We start from the raw sequence: 18,802 nt of genomic DNA on the forward strand, positions 1-18,802 counted from the left end.
AGAAAATTTATGTCTGTATCTACAAATCGAGAAATATACTATTTACAAAGGGACACTTGGTTACATTTCAAAGTTATGTTTTGAAAACTGATTACTCAGTAAGAATGGTATTTAAAAATTATGAAATGTAAAAGAATCATGGTTGGAAAATATGTGGAGTGATATTGTCCATATAAATATGGTAAGCTCTTTGAGGAATGCAGTTTCTTGTAGACTTAGAGGTTGTGTTGCATGCTTTCTCTCAAGTAAATTTTATATATTTGAATGACTATCAGAAAAATGAAAATAACAAGATTAATTAAGTGGGGATTCCATTAGAGACTATGTGATGACTTTTCAAGCTTCTACCACACCAGACAAATTAGAAGCAAGGTGCAAGGTGACAGTTATAAAAGGGGACTTTTAAGAAACAAACAGATATTAAAGTAGCATGAAGACTTAAGGGCAAAGGTCGGGAAGTAGGTGAAGGAGAAAACAATATCCAGAGATGGTGATTTGAATGAGGAGCAGCTTAGTTTAAGAGGCAGAAAGGAGAAAAGATTCTTTTTTGAATGGACTGGTGAGCAGCAGGGCAACAAGTTTTGTGAATAGACGAGGAAGCACCACAGGACTCCTCAGGTGAAGTACAGTGAGAGCGTCGAGAAGCTACATCTGAGATTTAGGGGGAAAAGTGTATATCCTGGAAACACTAATGTAAGAGCTGAGAGGATTTGACAGCTTCTTATATAGTAAGTTGTAAGAGACTGGGTTTGAATATAGCACAGGTCAGGTGCAGTGGAATTAATTTAAGAGATTTTTGCCTTTAAAGCTGGAAGAATAAAATTGAATATATTAATTTTTCATCATAGTAATTTTTTTTCCTGAGTGGTAGCTCATCCACAATGAATCAGAGCTCTGAAATTGTATAGAAGATGACAGCTCGGGAAGTTCACAGAAGAACTTGAAAATGAAAAAGAATGTTTGAAGATGAGGGAAATAGGGAGTGAACAAAAAAATGAAAGAAGATGGTTTGTAGAAAGAGAAGGGCTGAAGGAAATCTCTTTTATTAAAAGACCATAGTACGAGATCACCCAAATCTTAGACTTTGTGTAAACTGATAGAGCAGGAAGTGAATGTGAATGTGATGTGATGTGTATCGGTTTCCTCTGTAAAGCATATTCTTGTTTTCATGCAGAGGAATAGAGTGTTGCTTCTCTTTGCTAAGCAAGGAAGAGATCATTTAAGATGAACTAATACAGACAAAAGTTGAGTTAGACCTTGAGACAGGAGAGGACATTCTGCCTTGTCAAGTCTAATCCCCTGCGAAAAGCTGCAGCAACATTACTTTGTCCTTTTCCAAGGCAAATGTGATCTTTAAACCAAAGCTCAGTTTTTAAAATGGAATTGGAAAAATTCAGCAGAGGAGCAGAAGAATTATATGGAGTGTGTAGACTTTCTTGAGGAGTTCTCAGCAACATATCAGTAGAAGAGAAAGTAAATGGGTGAGAATTAACATTCGTTAGTGGACTTTGATGGAAGCTAAAAATTGAATTATGCAAAGAATTGTGACTGAAACTGGAGGTTGGTATGACAGAGAGAAAAGAAAGACATATTTTTATTAGGCAGACCAAAATGCTTTCTCTGTGCATAGTTACTTGTTCTTGTGAAAATTCTAGTATTCCCATAACATTATCCATAGCTATCTACTGCTTGCAATGCACACAAAATTATTTAAAAAAAAGAAGTGAATTTGGGGGAAGGGCAAGTGAATCTCAGGATCACATTTTTTGCAGTGAAAATCATGGTGAATTAATCTACCAGTGAGATTGAGAGAGTTTTGCTTTTTCTTAATTTTTTTCTCTTAAGAAGCTTTGCTTTTTTCTTAAGACTTCTATGATTTCTTTGGTTATTCTTGTATGGACTAAAATGCCAGAAAACAAGCAATATCTGTGTTATCTGTAACTCTACACATCTGAAAAGAGGATAGCAGAAGAACTGTGGTATTCAGATTGTATCTCTTCTGTTCATTGGAATAGAATGGTACATTCCATTTTGAGTGCAGATTATTACAGGATATTAGCGTATTTTCAGTCTAATACCTGTGGATTCTAGAAGTGCATTTTTCATTTTCTGATGCCAGGAATATGTTGTTGAAAATTGTCTTGAAAAAAATATGAATAAACTTCAGAGGAATGTTGCTTGCTAATCACATAGAAGATTTGTAGAGAATTGCATATTGAGCCAAATTATGTAATCTTTTAAAATGAATACATTATTTATGGTTTTCAGAACATAAGTAATTTAAAAAATGTGACCTCTGAATTGTAGTCCATGCACAATGGTTACATTGATGTCTATTCACAAACAAATACATTGACATGATCTGTTTCCTCTTCAACCTCCAGTTGTTTGAAATATATTTACAACTGTTGATTATTAATCTTGGCATAAACAGGACTGTTAGGGCTGCAAATCTCTGAAAACAAGCAATAAAACAAGCATTGTTCAGTAGAAATCTGAGTGTTTTTGTCTGTTTGAAGCCATTTCAATAAATAGTTTTGCTAAATCTCTCTACCGTAGGAGTAAGGAAACAGAGATTTTACGATGAATAAGTTGTAAGCCATTTGGTAAATGTAGTAAAAATTACGTATTTTTTTGCCTTGTAGCTTTGCTTCAAGAATCCCATTACTTACATCTTAAAAAACACCACAGTGTGAAGTATCAGACTATAATCACAGTGGAACAGAGTGATTATAAACTGTATATAAACATAAAATACACAACTATATTTTGCATAATAATGTGTTTCTATTCAGTATACTTTTAATCTATGAGACTTGTTTTTTTAAGATCAGTATGAACTTTGCATCTAAAAACAATATGTTGTAGTTTGGAGCTGAGAAAAGGAAATAACTTTATCATGCTTTCATTCATTGAAGCACTCAAAAGAAACATCTACGGGTACTGCTTGGGTTTAATGATACATATCTATAGCCCAGCTCAACACTGGTGCTACAACTGTTTGTTTCAATGCCAGTGTGCCAAGAAAACAGAGTTCCTGGTCAGAATTCCTGTTGTTACGGGCTTTCTCTTGAGCAGGTGGTTGATTTATTATTATTATTATTGTTTTGCTGATAACCAGCCATGTTCCTTGATAGTGAGCAGTCAAAAATGAATTAGAAATTGTAGCCTACTTGGTAGAATGAATCCCAATGAATTTGAATTGGAATATGAATCTGGAGCCATGAAGATGATTAAGGGACTGGAGCATCTATCGTATGAAGAAAGACTTAGCGAGATGGGCCTGTTTAGCTTGGAGAAGAGAACATGAAGAGGGGATCTGATCAACATGTACAATACCTGAGGGGTGATTGCAGAGAGGATGGGGCCAAGCTCGACTCCCAGGTTGAGCTCCATGCATTCCAGTTGCTCTCTCACACAGGCCAGTCAGGCCAGTCAGCCTCACCTACAGGCCAGTCAGCCTCACCTCCGTCCCCGGAAAAGTGATGGAACGGCTCATACTGGCCGTTGTCTCCAGGCACATGGAGGACAAGAAGGTGCTCAAGAGTAGTCAGCATGGATTCACCAAGGGGAAATCTTGCCTGACTAACCTGATAGCCTTCTATGATGAAATGACCGGCTGGATAGACGAGGGGAGAGCGGTGGATGTCGTCTATCTCGACTTCACCAAGGCTTTTGACACCGTCCCTCACAACATCCTCCTGGGCAAGCTCCGGAAGTGTGGGATAGATGAGTGCACAGTGAGATGGATTAGGAACTGGCTGGATGGCAGGGCCCAGAGAGTGGTGATCAGCGGTGCAGAGTCTAGTTGGAGGCCTGTGGCTAGTGGGGTCCCCCAGGGGTCAGTCCTTGGTCCAGTCCTGTTCAATTTATTCATCAATGACCTGGATGAAGGCACAGAGTGCTGCCTCAGCAAGTTTGCTGATGACACGAAACTGGGAGGAGTAGCCGATACCCCAGAGGGCTGTGCTGCCATTCAGAGGGACCTGGACAGACTGGACAACTGGGTGGTGAAAAACCTCATGCAATTCAACAAGGCCAAGTGCAAGGTCCTGCACCTGGGGAGGAATAACCCCAGACACCAGTACAGGCTGGGGACCGACCTTGTGGAGAGCAGCTCTGCAGAGAAAGACCTGGGTGTCATGGTGGATGATAAGTTGACCATGAGGCAGCAGTGTGCCCTCGTGGCCAAGAAGGCTAATGGAATCCTGGGCTGCATTAAGAAGAGCATCTCTAGCAGGTCGAGGGAGGTGATCCTGCCCCTCTACTCAGCCCTGGTGAGGCCGCATCTGGAGTATTGTGTCCAATTCTGGGCTCCACAGTACAAGAGGGATGTGGAGCTGCTGGAGAGAGTCCAGCGCAGGGCTACAAGGATGATCAGGGGCCTGGAACATCTGCCCTATGAGGAGAGGCTGAGGGAGCTGGGCCTGTTCAGCCTGGAGAAGAGAAGGCTGAGAGGGGATCTAATCAGTGTATATAAATACCTCAAGGGAGGGAGTGCAGAGGACGGGGATGGTCTCTTTTCAGTGGTGGCCACTGATAGGACTAGAGGAAATGGCCGGAAACTGAAACATCAAAAATTCCATAGGAACTTAAGGAAAAATTTCTTAACAGTGAGGGTGACAGAGCACTGGAACAGGCTGCCCAGAGAGGTTGTAGAGTCTCCTTCTCTGGAGATCTTCAAAACCCGCTTGGATGCAGTCCTGTGCCACGTGCTCTAGGTGTCCCTGCGTATGCAGGGGGGTTGGACTAGATGATCTCTAGAGGTCCCTTCCAACCCTAAGCATTCTATGATTCTATGATTCTATGATTCTATGAAGCTCTTCTCTGTAGTGGCCAGTGACAGGACAAGCGGTAATGGGTGCAAGTTGAAATATTCTGTGTGAGGAAGAACTTCTTTCCTGTGAGGGTGACAGAGCCCTGGCACAGGCTGCCCAGGGAGGTTGTGGAGTCTCCTTCTCTGGAGATCTTCCAAACCCTCCTGGATGCCACCCTGTGCCAAGTGCTCTAGGTGTCCCTGCTGGAGCACAGGGATGTGGACTAAATGATCTCTGGGGATCCCTTCCAGCCTCAAGCATTCTGTGATTCTGTGATTCTTTCCTATGGATCTAAAGCTTCTGCTTGACTTGGTTGCAGTTTCATAAGAGCTTAAATTCATCACTTACTCAAGCTGTCTTGAGCCTTGAAAAAAAAGTATTTCTGATTTAAGTTAATTTAATTAAAGCATTTGGTATTTTCCTGTTGGACACTGCTTCAAGGCTTGAAGTGTTACTGATAATATAAGTAGGCGTTAATTTGTGGACATAGTTCAAGAAAGGTCATATCAAGCCTATCATGCTGTCAGTTTATCAAGTTTATCTGTAATGTAAAACTTACTCATGGAGAGGTGTTCTCTGTGCCTATATACATCAGATAACACACCTACACACCACTTAAATATGTTAACACCATCTGAATTCATAGGGATTTTTTTTTTGAGTATGAGTAAGTGTTTTAGTGACTCACATAAAAGATTTGGGAGAACCAAACAGAGCAGCCGGGCGAGAGCTGAGTAGGAAGCAGCCGGATTGCCATGGGGACAGAACGAGAGCAGATGTGGCCATGGAGGCAGAGCCGTGGAGTTGCATGAAAGCTCTCCAGCATCAGCTAAATATTGTTTCAAGATATTTATGGGGCATAAAGCAAGTAGCTACTTGCCTCATCAAGATACTTTTCTTCTTTATCTATTCTTCTCTAGTTCAGCATTGCCCTCCTTGCCTCCCTTCATACTTGTTCATGATATTTAGCTGTGGAATCTGCCCCCCCTTTTTAATTTAAAAAAGTACACAGTTTTAACTTAGTTTTCATGTAATATTGATTGATACTCTGTTCTTCTGGACTTTAGATCTAATGCCATGTCCATGAGAAGTTTCCTCTATTTTTTCCGCTGAAATTTTTCTCCCTCTGGGTCACATTTTTCTAACTAGCTGTAATGTTTTCACTTGAAAAATGTTTTCAAGATTGAAATAAATGTTTTAGATTATAGTATTTTACAGAAGACATAGCTTCAATTTGTAAATAGACTTTTAGATCTGACATTATTTCTTTCTTAAGCTTATTTTAGTGTGTTTTCTCCATTGCTTATTTTCAAGCAATCCTGACTTCTGGAGCATCTTAACATTTGAGACTGTAGATGTTCCTAAAATTGCTCAGTTTTAGAACAGATTCAAGGCATCAATGGATTTCATTAAAAGCATCCAAGAGGTCATCTATTCAAGGAGTTAGATTCTGAAGTTCCCCAGGACACAGTATTTGTTGTAAAACAGCGGTTTATTGCAAAGCCTAAAAAACTGAATTTCAGTCTTAGTAAAATATTTGATTTCATATTCTGCCAAAGAATGCAGCAAAGTACTACTGACTCATGACATTTGCAGCAGTGCCATATGTCACTGTGAGTCTCTCCCATTTTCAGTCTGCTTCACAGTTTTTTACAGTGATAGGGAGTCAGGCCTTCCACATCAGAAATGTCCAGAATAGGATGGCTGCTAATTCTGTTACACAGATAAGATCTGGAAAGTTTGGAAGTACTGTGACGTGTTTATGCATTGGCAAAATATCACCTTGATCACTTAGTTGGATACTAATAATATCATTTAGTGTGTGGGTTTTCTTTTTTCTTGTTCTTTTTTTTTTTTAATTGAGATCTGGAATGGGGCAAAATTAATTAAAAGAAGCCTGAGGGTTCTAATTTTCCCAAGGAATTCCATGACTGTGTTCTCCTGGCATCTCTTAAATGCTGCTTCTTCAAACAGATTATAGCATGTGTGATGTTCAGGCACTGCCTCACCCCGGGGATGCTGTAAGGCATAAAGCAAAAATGACACTTTACAGGCATATGACAATAACAAGATGTACTGAATTACTGCATTCCTTATCTGTGTGGTAAATATAAAATTCTTTTAGTTTACATTTAATAAATGGATGTTACAGTATTTCATTAGAGAAAAAAATATTGTAAAATAACCTTGCACGAAAATTCACTAAGGATATGTCTGTTGTCAAAATTTTCCTAGTAATCACTAGCTGCAGGAGTGAGTGTTATGAAGGGTGTTATGAGAGTGATATGAAGGGAGTGCCACTGAGTCAATGATGCACTAGGCTCCAGATTGCTGGAAGGGATTAAGAGTTTGAGATTTGTATCAATCTTGTCTCTGGAGAATCCGCTTCCACCTTCTATCTGTTGCCTCAGCCTGTGGCTATTTGACAAATTTGAAGATTCTTCTCCAACTTTCCTTCTATTACCAAATCCTAGAAATTGCTCATTGCCAGGGTCAGGCAATGAGCACTCAGGTTAGCACTTCCTAAATTGTTCTCTTGCCTGTAAGTTCTCCCATCCAGAGATGGGAGTTTGCCTCCAGCCTCTGGAGACAAGTGTTCATGTGGTCTGAATTTCACTTTGAGTGAACACCCTTATTCAATTGTTAACACCTTTTCTCACCCTAGAACGTACACATTTTTTGCTACAAGATGGGGCTAGATCATGTACATTTGTTTTTATAAATGTTTCTTGATTTGAATATATCAATAGAATGTATTAATATGTGCATAGAACCCCAGCTCTATGCCAAGTGCTCTTGGTTGTAATACTGGTGAGGAATTAACACAGAGTGCTGTTAACTCTCTAAGACATTTCATCCCCTTTATCCAGGAGTAGGATCATATAAAAATATCCAGATATTTGAAGTATTCAAAAGGATTCCCTTTGTGTGGCTAGTTGAATTTATAATTTAACTGTTTGTACTGTGTGAGATCACCTTTGTTAGCTGTCAGAGACTACCTGGGAGTTAGGAGTGCCTTAACTGGGAAGCTTTCATATGGATGGGTTCCTAACATTTCATTTCAGTGCGGATTTTCCAGTTTGTAATGATGGCTGAGCTTATACTTGTTACTTCCCTCCGTGGGAGGGGGTTTCTGTTTCTCCTCATACCTATTTTCATAAAAGTGATAAGAACTTGATATTTTTGAACCCATTAAGCTCTGTCAGCGTTTGGAGCGCTCAAGCAAGGGAAGGACTGACTGACAGATTTTATTAGGAAACAGTTGTAAGGTCAAACAGATGAGCTTAGAATAGCATAACCAAAGAAGAAAGAAGACTGAAATAATAAATGCTAGAGCAAAGAAATGTTAAAGTTGCTTGTCAAAGTTTGAACACCTGGATTTCTACGTTTTGTTTACAGTACAGAACTCCATGGCTCTTAAAGTTGTTCTTAGTGATAAGATGCCCCCCCCCTTTTTTTTTTTGCCTGTATATTCCAATAAAAAAGGAATATTCACATAGTGGGTGTTTTTTTCCATTAGAGACAATCATGAGAGCTGGCAAACACCAGGGTACGTGCAGCTCCCATTTTGGGTCATTAACTGCAAATACCAGGCCGTGGGGCTCCAAATTCACTGTCCCTTTCCTTTGCTGATTCATTCACCAACAAAGCCATCAGAATGTTCCATTTTGCATTATTCTTGCTGCTATCATAAAATACAAATGTGCAACTGAAATCTAAATACACAGTGCAGCTTAATATTGCCAGTTGCTGAAATAACTGCAGAATAAGCAAACCAAAAGAAATTCAGTCTTGCACATTGCTAATTAAGATAATAACGCTATAAATCTTGTCTTCAGTGTTATGGCACTTAGGGCTGTACTCTTTCAGTTTTCAGATAAGGCACTCTTAAGGCACTCCTGTTGGCTGCATGTTCAAAGAAATTGCATTTATTGTAGCTAGTTCCATGAGTATTTTAAGTAAAAATTCAGAATAAACAATTGTTCCTTGTTTCACCTTATTTTGTGGTGAGAAAAGTTAACTGTATTTACACAAAGTGATTCTTTACAGTTAGAGTTTTTTTTTTTCCTCAGGTACTTATGTCTATCGCAAGATGCCTTCCCTTCTTTGGATGAAATGAGGAGAAGGCAGGCAGTCTTGGTATGCAATAAATTACTGAATGTGTGAACAAATCTCATTTACCAAGTTTAATAACTTACTTTTGCTCTTAGAGTTGTTTAAGCTCAGCGATCTACTTCTCTTTTCTGTCAGCTATGAGGAGAACCCTGCTGAATTATAGTGACCGAATTGCTGTGCTGTGCTGTGCAAAGCCCAGCTCTTCCTTGCAGAACTCGGGCCTTCCGTGGAGCTGGATAAGCTCTCCTGCATTTGAAGTACTTCCAAACCTCTGTTTGCTAAGTATGTGGATGAAAAAGCATAGAAAATAAATGAAAACTTCAAATTCATTATGTTGTAGATGTAGCCCTAGAGGTATAAAGGTACACTGTAGCCCGAGTAACTGGAGCTCGTACAGATATGTACCCACACCATTTCCAAACTGACTGGCTTGGGTTATGCTGTCCACGGCAGTGACATAGGTGGTCAGTGATGCAGTTACGAGGACACTCAGGACATTGTAGCCTCAACTTTAAAGCTAATACAGATGTACTGAATGGTCAGTATTTGGGTGTAAAGGTACCTTTAGCATCAAGTGACAGATGGTGCTGAAGAGTCCCCGTGCAATAGATGCCATTCTGACAGCGAGCTATGCCCAAGTTTCCACCATACGTTTGCCAGCTGCTTCAGAGTTGTTGACTTGTTTGCAGGGTATTCAAAGCACCTCCTACAGACATACCAGTGACTTTGGCCTTAATCATTCTAAATGTGGGTGTGCCTTGGAGATTGCATCCTGCACCTCAAAACGCATTTGGTGTGAGGAAGGGAAGCCTTGCCAGGCTTTCCTGCGAGGGATTCATGCACAAATCGTCAGTTTAACCATACTAGTTGTCCTATAAAAGCTGCTAAAGACTGCCTAGTCCTTGTAGCTTCTTGCCCTGAGGATCATGGCAGTCTGCGTTTTACTTACGCTCTTGAGGTCTTTTGTTTGTAGCTGTCATTCTTTAGAGAAGAAACTCAAAATATTATCAGCTCAGGTATATGTTGCTGCTAAGTACAATGTATTATTGCTCCAGTGATATTCTTACTTCTGCTGCTATATTGAAGGTAAATTCATAGCCTATATTTTTATGTCAATTTGATTTTACCCAGTAATAAAATTGGTGTGTAAAAATGTAGATTTCCTACTGACATTTCTCAGATCATCATATTCATATATTCAAGTGCCTTTGAGGAGGCAGACTGCAAAATGAGTAAGTCCCATCTAACAGAGTGTCTACATCCAAACTAGAATATCAAAATTTTCATTTTAATTATTATGTTCTTGACAGAGATGATAGAGCATGGTTATGAAGCAAAAGATATTATAATCATTGAAGAGTACATAATATCAAAGCAGAAACTTTTAAGATTCTAGATATAGTAATCTAAACTCAGCAAATGCCTACAATTATTTTTTTAACGCTATTTTTTAAAAGCGGAAAGCTCAGTCTTAATATGAGTAAGTTTGATGTAACTAAGTCACAGCAGTAGTAATTTTCTATTTAAAAGTTGTGTAAGAGGCATTGCTTTGTGGTTTCATGCTTGAAGGATATTAGCTAAAAAGCAATTTCTTGTCATTTCTGTTTCTTTTTTCATCTGAGAACTAGGTTTTTTTCTTAACTGAAAAAGGTATGTTAATTTGTGTGATAGCATAGTGAGCTCTGTAGTTTTTTGTCATTTTCAATTTCAGTTTTAACAGTTTTAACATTTAACATTGCCTTTGGCACAGCTATGTCTCTGAAATCATATACCTATTTCATGCCTCAATTTGGTCCATGTAATAGTTCAAAGTCTCAGTTTTTCCTTACTGTACGAACTGCCAAGAATTTTGTTCAAATCCTCCTCATTCATTACCTTGGCTAATGTCATCTTCTCTCTGGCATTAATGCCATTGACTTTGTTGCCTCAAAATGCAGCTGTTTGGATGGCCTTCAGAGTTTTTTTTTTTTTAACCCGTTGCGATCTAGTGTCAAACTCAAGCTCTTATTTTAGTGAGGGACATTAAGGCTCCATTCTTGATGATCATAAACTCCTGCCACATATCTAAGTGCTTTCGTTATTTACTGAGTAGATCCTATATGTAAATTTACTTTTTTTGTTTGTATCTAAATGTTTAGACTACAAACTCTGTTAATATTCCAGTGTGATGTTATGTGCAACTAAGGTACCTAACTGCAAAACTGGTGTGTGATTGCTCTAAAACTACTACTGAATCTGCAGAGACCGGTTGCAAATATTCATTTTTGACATAAGCAGGAAGAAATATTAGATTGATTGTATGTTTTGAATCTCCTCAAATATCTTTCAACTGGATTAAAATTGAACTTTTGAGTAAATATGCAAGCAAAATATCCTGAGGTGGAATTTAGAGGAATTACGTGAAAGGTTTGTGTGAGACAGAATCTAACTGGATAGTTCAGGATGTTACTAATGGAAAATAGTCAAGTTATTTGCTGTAGATTTTCTGTATAGTGAAATAGATGATTTACCTGTCATAGAAACCTGTCTCTGGTTAGAATAAATCACCTTTTGCAAGTGTGAGGTTGCAGTTGTGTGGGAGATAAGGTGCAGAGCGCTCCACACGGGAATGCCGCACTGGGCAGAGCGGCGGTGCTGCCGCAGCACAACGCAAGGGCCGCGGGCCGAGCAACCGGCTCCTTCTCCCTTAGGAATCTGCCTGATTAATTTGGGGAGTAAAACAGTAACCATGTTTTTTTTCAAGAGATTTCCTATGAACTGTGCAGGCTACATTAAATAGATGTGTGATAATGTCATGGTGTCTGTATTTTATAATGTAGCTGTGCATTTAAACTGTTTTGTTAGAACTGCTTTTTTTTTTTTTTGGCTATTATTAGCAAATCTTTGTTTCCTTGAGCCTAATATTAATGTGCTCCAGACTCTGTTCCTTTAGAAAAGTAACAGATGTTCACAGTTTGGTGCGATTTTCAGATGAGCAATGCTGTTTATAATAGTTTTTTCCTAAGACCACCCAACTCATTTCACTTGTAACTTGAACTATGTCCAAGTGTTGATCTCAGGAGATGTAAAAGAGATGTAATATTTCTGCGCCCCACCCAATTCAAAAGACATGACTTAGTATAGATGGAATTTAAATATCTATAGTTCCATTCCACATAGAAAGTCAAACAGAGCATTATCACATGTGCTGTGAGAAGTGAAGGTGGAAGCAGCAACGTTCTCACTTCTATTCATTAAGATCTCCTCGCATTTCAGGATGCATATTGACAAGGTCTGCATGAAACATGATTATAAAATGAAGATGAACAAATGAAACAGGGCAGCACATGTTACAGTAACAAAAATAAAAGTGAAACTTATCCTCGCAAAGCATGAATTTATTGAGAAAAAAATCAAAAATGTAGGTATTTACTATAGTTTGGGATGACAAGAAGGGATAGTGTGAGAGGTATCATGATTCTTTAGAAACAGGTACAATACATTTTGTGATGCAAAAATCAAAACACACTATCTGCATCTATCTGGAACATTATTTTAGTCATAAGCATTTACCTGCAAAAATAATGTTGATAAGTTATAGAGATGTTAGAGAGTATTGAGGAGCCTTGAGGGAGTGAAAAGAAGGTTCTAATTCGTGTCTTTGTAGCTAGGATAAATCCCAGAGACTCAGTCATGTTGGTTTTGTGCTGTCAATCTATGGAGCATCTCCCAGAGAAAGAAAGAAACCCAAGTGACTGAGACTGTGAAAATTAAGCAAACGGTTCTGAATTGGCAGTAAAAAGTTCTCAATGAATCATTTTTTTCAATTATTTTTTTCTTTCTGACATCTATTGCACTTCATGCTTAACATTTAGTGCAATGTTATTTTGAGATTATAAATTGAGGAATCGGGGGAAAAAAAGCAGCGAGGTTGCTATGGCAACCATAGCGTGCGAAGTCGCCAGCAATATATGAACATTACAATGACTGTAATGCCACATTGTGCGACCGAATCTTCTGAGTCGGTTCACGAATGTGGAGATACTTCCAGCAACAAAATCCGTGATCCGATTCTTGCCGTGGCCTGTGGCGGCTCCGCGGTGCGACGCGAGTCAGTTCTCTTCAGTCCTTCCCTGAACGCAGCGTGGCCGGGGGCCCCAGCTCACGTTATTGTGGATGGATTTGAGGCACGGCGGAGGCTCAGCCCTGTCCCTGGACAGCCGCGCTCGCCCGGCCAGAGCGGAGGGATTTACATAATTGTGTGCGGCGGTGGCGGCGCCCAGCGCGTCAACGCGCAGCCTCGTGGGCCGCCCTAATCCCCCGCTCTCAATGGCCTTTGTGTTCGCTCCCCCGCTCGCCAGCAGCGAAGATGCCGGTTTAGCGTCTTCCTTTCAGCTGCGGCCAGAAATGCCAAGCGCAAAGGAAACGGGGTGGCTGCAAGTCTCCTGAAAGAGAGTTTTTTTAATTAAAAAAAAAATCACATTCATTAATCCATGCACCTCACTGTTATCTTTTCTTTCCCTCTTTTTCAACTAGCAACCAAGGGCAAACTGCTCCTTCAGTAACAATTCCTACATGCTGTGGGGTTTATTTGGATTGTTTTTTTTTTTTTTTGGTTGCTGAAGTTCCATCTTATTTGGAAAAGGAAAAACCTTTTGTCACCACGTGCCCTGATAGACACGGCAAACAATCTTTCCGCTTTCTACAGGCTCATACTAGCGTTGACCTGAATACGTCCCTGTCTTTTGAAGAATGACCTGGCTTACTCTGCAACAAAAGGCTTATACTTTTAAATCTAATCTTAAAATATTCTCTATCTGCACTTTTTGGTTAGTTTTAAAATAATCTTGAGGAATGAGCTGCTCGCATTTTTTTCCCCGTTGTTCTTTACATAAATGAAATAAATGCCGAAACTCCTATTAGAAAGCATGCCGGATGCAGCCTCCATTCCTGCGGCAGCCCCGTTTCCCGGGAAACGAATCAGGGCAGCATGAAGAGGATCTAAAGCGCCTAGATCCAGTGCGGAAATGTGAAGGCAGGTCTGAAATTGTCTTTTAAGGCAACAACTGCCAAAGACCAGGGTGCAAGAGCTTCCTGGGGACAGAAGAGAAACCTTTGGGTGTGTGTGCGGCAGATTTTCAGCTGAGCAACACAAACTACAATCTATAGAGTGGCTGAGAAAGGCTACATTAATCTAGACAATCCTCCTTGGGGAGCATTCCCAGGGCTGCCACATGGCTTTTGATGCAGTGATTGCAAAGTCCCTGGCAGCGACCGTGAGACTGAGCGAGGGTTTCGTGGTGAAGGGCAGCCCAGCTGCGGCCTGCGGCCTGCACCGCGTCATGGGCCAGTCGTGTCCCTGCCACTGCTGCCAAGCCTCAGGAAGAAACCCCTTAGCCCACCAGTACATCCTTCCCTACCGTGTAAGCGCTGCTGCCCTGTTACTTATTGGTGGAAAAGTACTTCACCTCAGAGTACTGGATTTACTTATAAAATAAAAACAAAGTATTCAGAAGTTGCGTATTTGGTGGGTTTCGGTCAAGCTAAAGTCTTTGATGTTATTAGTAAACTACAGTGTCACATTAAGGTACTGCAGCTATTATTAAAATTGGATTAACCCAGTCTCCCTGTGGGTAGGGAGATTAGATTTGCACATGCACCTATTTTGCAAAAATTCCATTAACTGCATTTATTACTTTTGCTCTTGCTTTTTCTGGAGTGTTCACACTTCCTGGCCATGACTTTTTTTTTTTTAATTTGACACCTTCCTTTAGACCTCTCTCTCTTCTGTTCACAGTAGGGTTTCCATATGTTTCTTTCATATGATCTTATCTTTGCTGATGCTAATGAGTTTGAACTAGACCCAGTACAGAATTTTTCATCAGAAATACTTTACAATAGAAATTTCTGTAAAGCAAATTTATCAAAAGAGAATGTTTTATTTTTTTTCTTTATTTTTTCTATCAAAAAAAGGAAAATATATTAAGTTGCTGAGATCAGTTTGGCCTGACTGACTGTGTCATGTTTTATTGAATTGACTTTAAGAATTTCATCTTTGAGTTAGCTGAAAAAACAAAAGCCAAAGCCCTTGAAATTGTATGCCCATAGACATGCACACTGAATCTTTGTTGATAACAACCGATATTTTTTGCCAAACTATTTTTCAGAAAAAAATACTAAGTGAATTTCTTCTAAAATGACTGCTAGTCCTTAGAGTAAGTGGCACAGGTAGGCACATTTTAGCTGAGTTATAAAAGACTGTTCCAAAAAAAGGAACATGCCTGCTCCTGTTTTTCCACTGTGAAAAGGACAAATATGTTGCTCAACGCTTGTTCTATTAAGAAATAGCAAGGAACATAGTTTATATAAAAATAAAGACATGACTTTGTTTCTGTCATGCACTGGTACTGAAAATTATAATTTATTGCTAACTGAGACTGTTAAAGATCAAAGAAGTGTTAATGTGTTTATACTTCTATTTTATTCAGTTCAAAATTTTGTCTTTCCTTTTTTTCAGAATGATCAGTCTATGCAAGATATGCAGATGATAGGAGGAGATGATCTTTCGAAGCTGACGGGGAAGGTTTGTTAATTTTAAATTTAAGAAGGAAAATACACCCACTAAAAGTAGCTGAGAAAAGCTGTCATTTTGCACATTAGCTGTCATTTTCAAAGTCAGATACTAATACTTCCATAGATGGGTTATCTATTTGGCTGTATATTTTTCTTAATTTTTGGAATCAGAGTGACATATTCATCTCCATTCAATTGCTGTAATGCCATTCTTTCACATTGCAGATGCCTAAAAAGGTCAGATGTAGCCATCCATGCCAGCGCAGGGATTTCCCAAATAGTGATAGGTACTACCAGGGATGTTGTGTAGTAAAATTTGTGCCGGAATGCTCCCTCCAAGCTTCTTAATGTCTTGAACACTTATTTTTTCTGTTTGTGGTGCTGCAGGCAAACAAAGTGCACTTCGAATATCCCCCTACAACAAATGAGCCGTCTAATACAATTTTGCTTAACCGTTTAAAGTTCATTTGTGGACCCTGTCATACAGCTAAGGCAATGGGATACTTTATTTCAGCATCGGGCAGTCCATTTTGCACTGTGACTGCACGTTGTGGTAATGAAGGAGGGAGAGGCAAGGTGCATTGAAAAGACTATTTCGTCCAAGGAGGTTGATACAAAGCAGAACTTGAAGAGGAAGGAAGGCTGATTTCATTAGGCAAATGGTCTATGTGGAAAACATCCAGAAATGGATATTCACTTATGCATTAAGGCAATAATACTTATTTTGTTATTTTTACTGTACGTGCAGTTGCTCTATGATTAGCTGGCACTAAGCAGCATCAGTTCCTTCACAAGTCTCAAATACAGCATCAGCAATCTCAGTTTTTGTTGTACTATTGCACACTTTAGAAAAGGAAAAAATAATCAGAATTATTTCATTAATATTAAATAGGCATTGATGCAACCAGATAGTACTATCATGCTCAAGCAATTTTAATGACACATATGTCCTCAATTAGCACTTCCAAATTTGACTGGGTGAGTTCTTTTCCAGATGATCACTAAAGCATTTATCATGTTCTTGTGTAATATTTATCATTTGCTCCCTTCTAATATCCAAGTACTAGAGCTACCTGTTTTTCTGCAGTGATTTTGCATATGTTTCTCTGCTTCATAGGCAGAGCTGGCAGTGCACCTCTTAACATTACCTAACATTTCTCTTTCCCAGATAGCCTGGTCCTTTCTCACACTGTAGGCCCAGCTCTTCTTCCCCATCTCTCAATGCCAGATTTTCTTGATGAATCTGTCTCACCAGGCATATAATTATGTCCCGGGTTTCAGTTATTTACATCTTGTCTCAGGACTCCTGTGTACTCATGTGTACATGTGCATAGAAGAGAGAAGGAAACTTTCAACCAAAATAGAATTGTTTTCTTATACGAAAAACCTCAGTGACCCTTTGCTTATTGACCCTGTCCTCCTGTTCCCAGGTGTGGAGCACGGGCATGAGATTTGTTTTAAGGCTAGAAAACATTCGTGGAGAGAACGGAATGGGAATAAAGCCTAGCAGGGTTGGGTGGCTGGCACCGAGGATGTGCGTGAAGGGGAAGTCTGGGGCTGAAAGCTGTCACGGATGGGGAGTCACGCGGGGACAGGGGCTGGGTGAGGAGAGGCTGGAGCGAGGAGGAGGAGAGGGCTGAGACTGGCAGGGCTCTCGGGGCTGCGGATGTGCCGTGTTCCTGTGACACAGACACCTAGAGCTGATGAAATAGCACTGTAATAAGTGGAAACAAGGCTTCCTCCACCTTCATTTTGATAATTGAAAACCTGACATGCAAAACTTGAGCTCAAGTGTTCCTACTTACATCTAAAGTTGGATATATGAAGGAGTGGCCTTATGTTCACAGATGCCAATTCCTCCATCTGTTGTTGACTTAAGCAATTAGTACAAGCATTCAGCACATTTTACTAATCAACCATTTGCAGACTGATTCAGAGCCTCCTACAGTCAATGCAAATCTTTCCTTGAAGGGTGTTTTTTTTTTTTTAATTTAATGCTTTAGTTTAGCTGTTGCCTTTTGAAACTGCTGACTTTAGTAACCATTTTAAAGTTGCTGGGTAGATTAGTGGAAGACTTGCTAGTAGAATTCAACTTCCCTGCTCCTGAGTGAAAGGGACACTTCTGCCTGCTTGGAATCCTTATTAATGAAGGGTTGTAATTATGTCAAAAAATTAGTATGCCAGGTTAAAACCTATTAACCTAATGATCATGGAAGATGTTTTTAGAAGTGCTTGCATGGACTCAGAATGTAAATTCTATTAACTTTCTGTCAGGTTCAGAAATATAAATAGCTAAAAACACTTGAAAACTGCAGACAAAAGATACTGAGATTTTGATCTTAAAGTAATATTCATTAAGTAATAATACCTAGAACATCAGCTGTCCTAAAACCTTGGTGAATATTAAATAGAAAAAAAAAAGACCTTATGTAGATCTTAACAGCTATCTCCCTTTTTATTGAAAATTGATTGCTGACTGGCTTCATGAACATGCTGTTCTCTGGCAGTGTTTCTTCCTGGGAAAGCTTTAAGAAAGCAAAACGATTTAAAAGCAAATCAAAAATAAACTGTTAATGATAACAGCTCTTCAGGAGGAGAAATATCTCTTTGGCACCTTAATAGAATATTTGAAAATTTGAAAATCTTTGAAATTAAGAAAGCTAAAGGCAATGCAAGATGTTTATGGCCATTCATGTAGATAAGGTAAAAGAACAAATAACATTACCTATAAGAATACATGGTACTGCATAATACTGTAATAATTCATAACACATTTTAAAGTATTTGTAGCATATAAAAAATATATTTTAAAACCTGTAGAAATCTCAGTAGATGTACCTGTACAAGTGCTGTGAATTATCACTGCTATTTACCTCTTACACTTTTATGTGTGTATATTTTTTCTCAATATATTGTAAAGAACTTGGTGTCTGTATCTTTGTTGAGGAGAAAGGAAAAATTATTGTAATATCCGCAAGCAGGACAAGTACAGAATTCAGGGATGTCTTTCAGTCACTTTCTTTTCAATAGCCATGTGTCCTATTTCTTTGATTTTATTCAATCAGTTCCTCTGCCCATCGTAAGTTCCAACAAGAGTGCTGTATCATTCTCCTAAATATTAGCTAAATAGTAGCATCTGAATAGTTAATAAATGATCCATGGGGTAGCTGTGCAACATGGAGTTTTATTCTCTTGCTTCTGTAGTAGTTGTGTTCCCTATTCATCTTTATATCCCAGCATATTCCTGTCATATGTTCAGCCAGTGCCTTTTTCATCTTTTCAGGGGTTGATAGGTTTTGTGCATCTCAAAGCATTCT

At 39.2% G+C, this 18,802-nt stretch overlaps 1 protein-coding gene across 1 annotated transcript in view; it reads left to right on the forward strand.

Annotated features, from left to right (window-relative positions):
* Nucleotides 1–18,802, forward strand: part of PRTFDC1 (phosphoribosyl transferase domain containing 1) — a 42,631-nt gene that overhangs the window by 9,767 nt on the left and 14,062 nt on the right. The window contains exon 4 of the mRNA XM_088534002.1: nucleotides 15,430–15,495. Coding sequence (XP_088390128.1) covers nucleotides 15,430–15,495 — 66 coding nt within the window. The remainder of the gene's footprint in view (nucleotides 1–15,429; nucleotides 15,496–18,802) is intronic.

This window comes from Tinamus guttatus, unplaced genomic scaffold (genome assembly GCF_059628265.1).
Source record: "Tinamus guttatus ecotype Peru unplaced genomic scaffold, ASM5962826v1 Tinamus_guttatus_pri_ptg000530l, whole genome shotgun sequence".
Lineage (NCBI taxonomy): Eukaryota > Metazoa > Chordata > Aves > Tinamiformes > Tinamidae > Tinamus > Tinamus guttatus.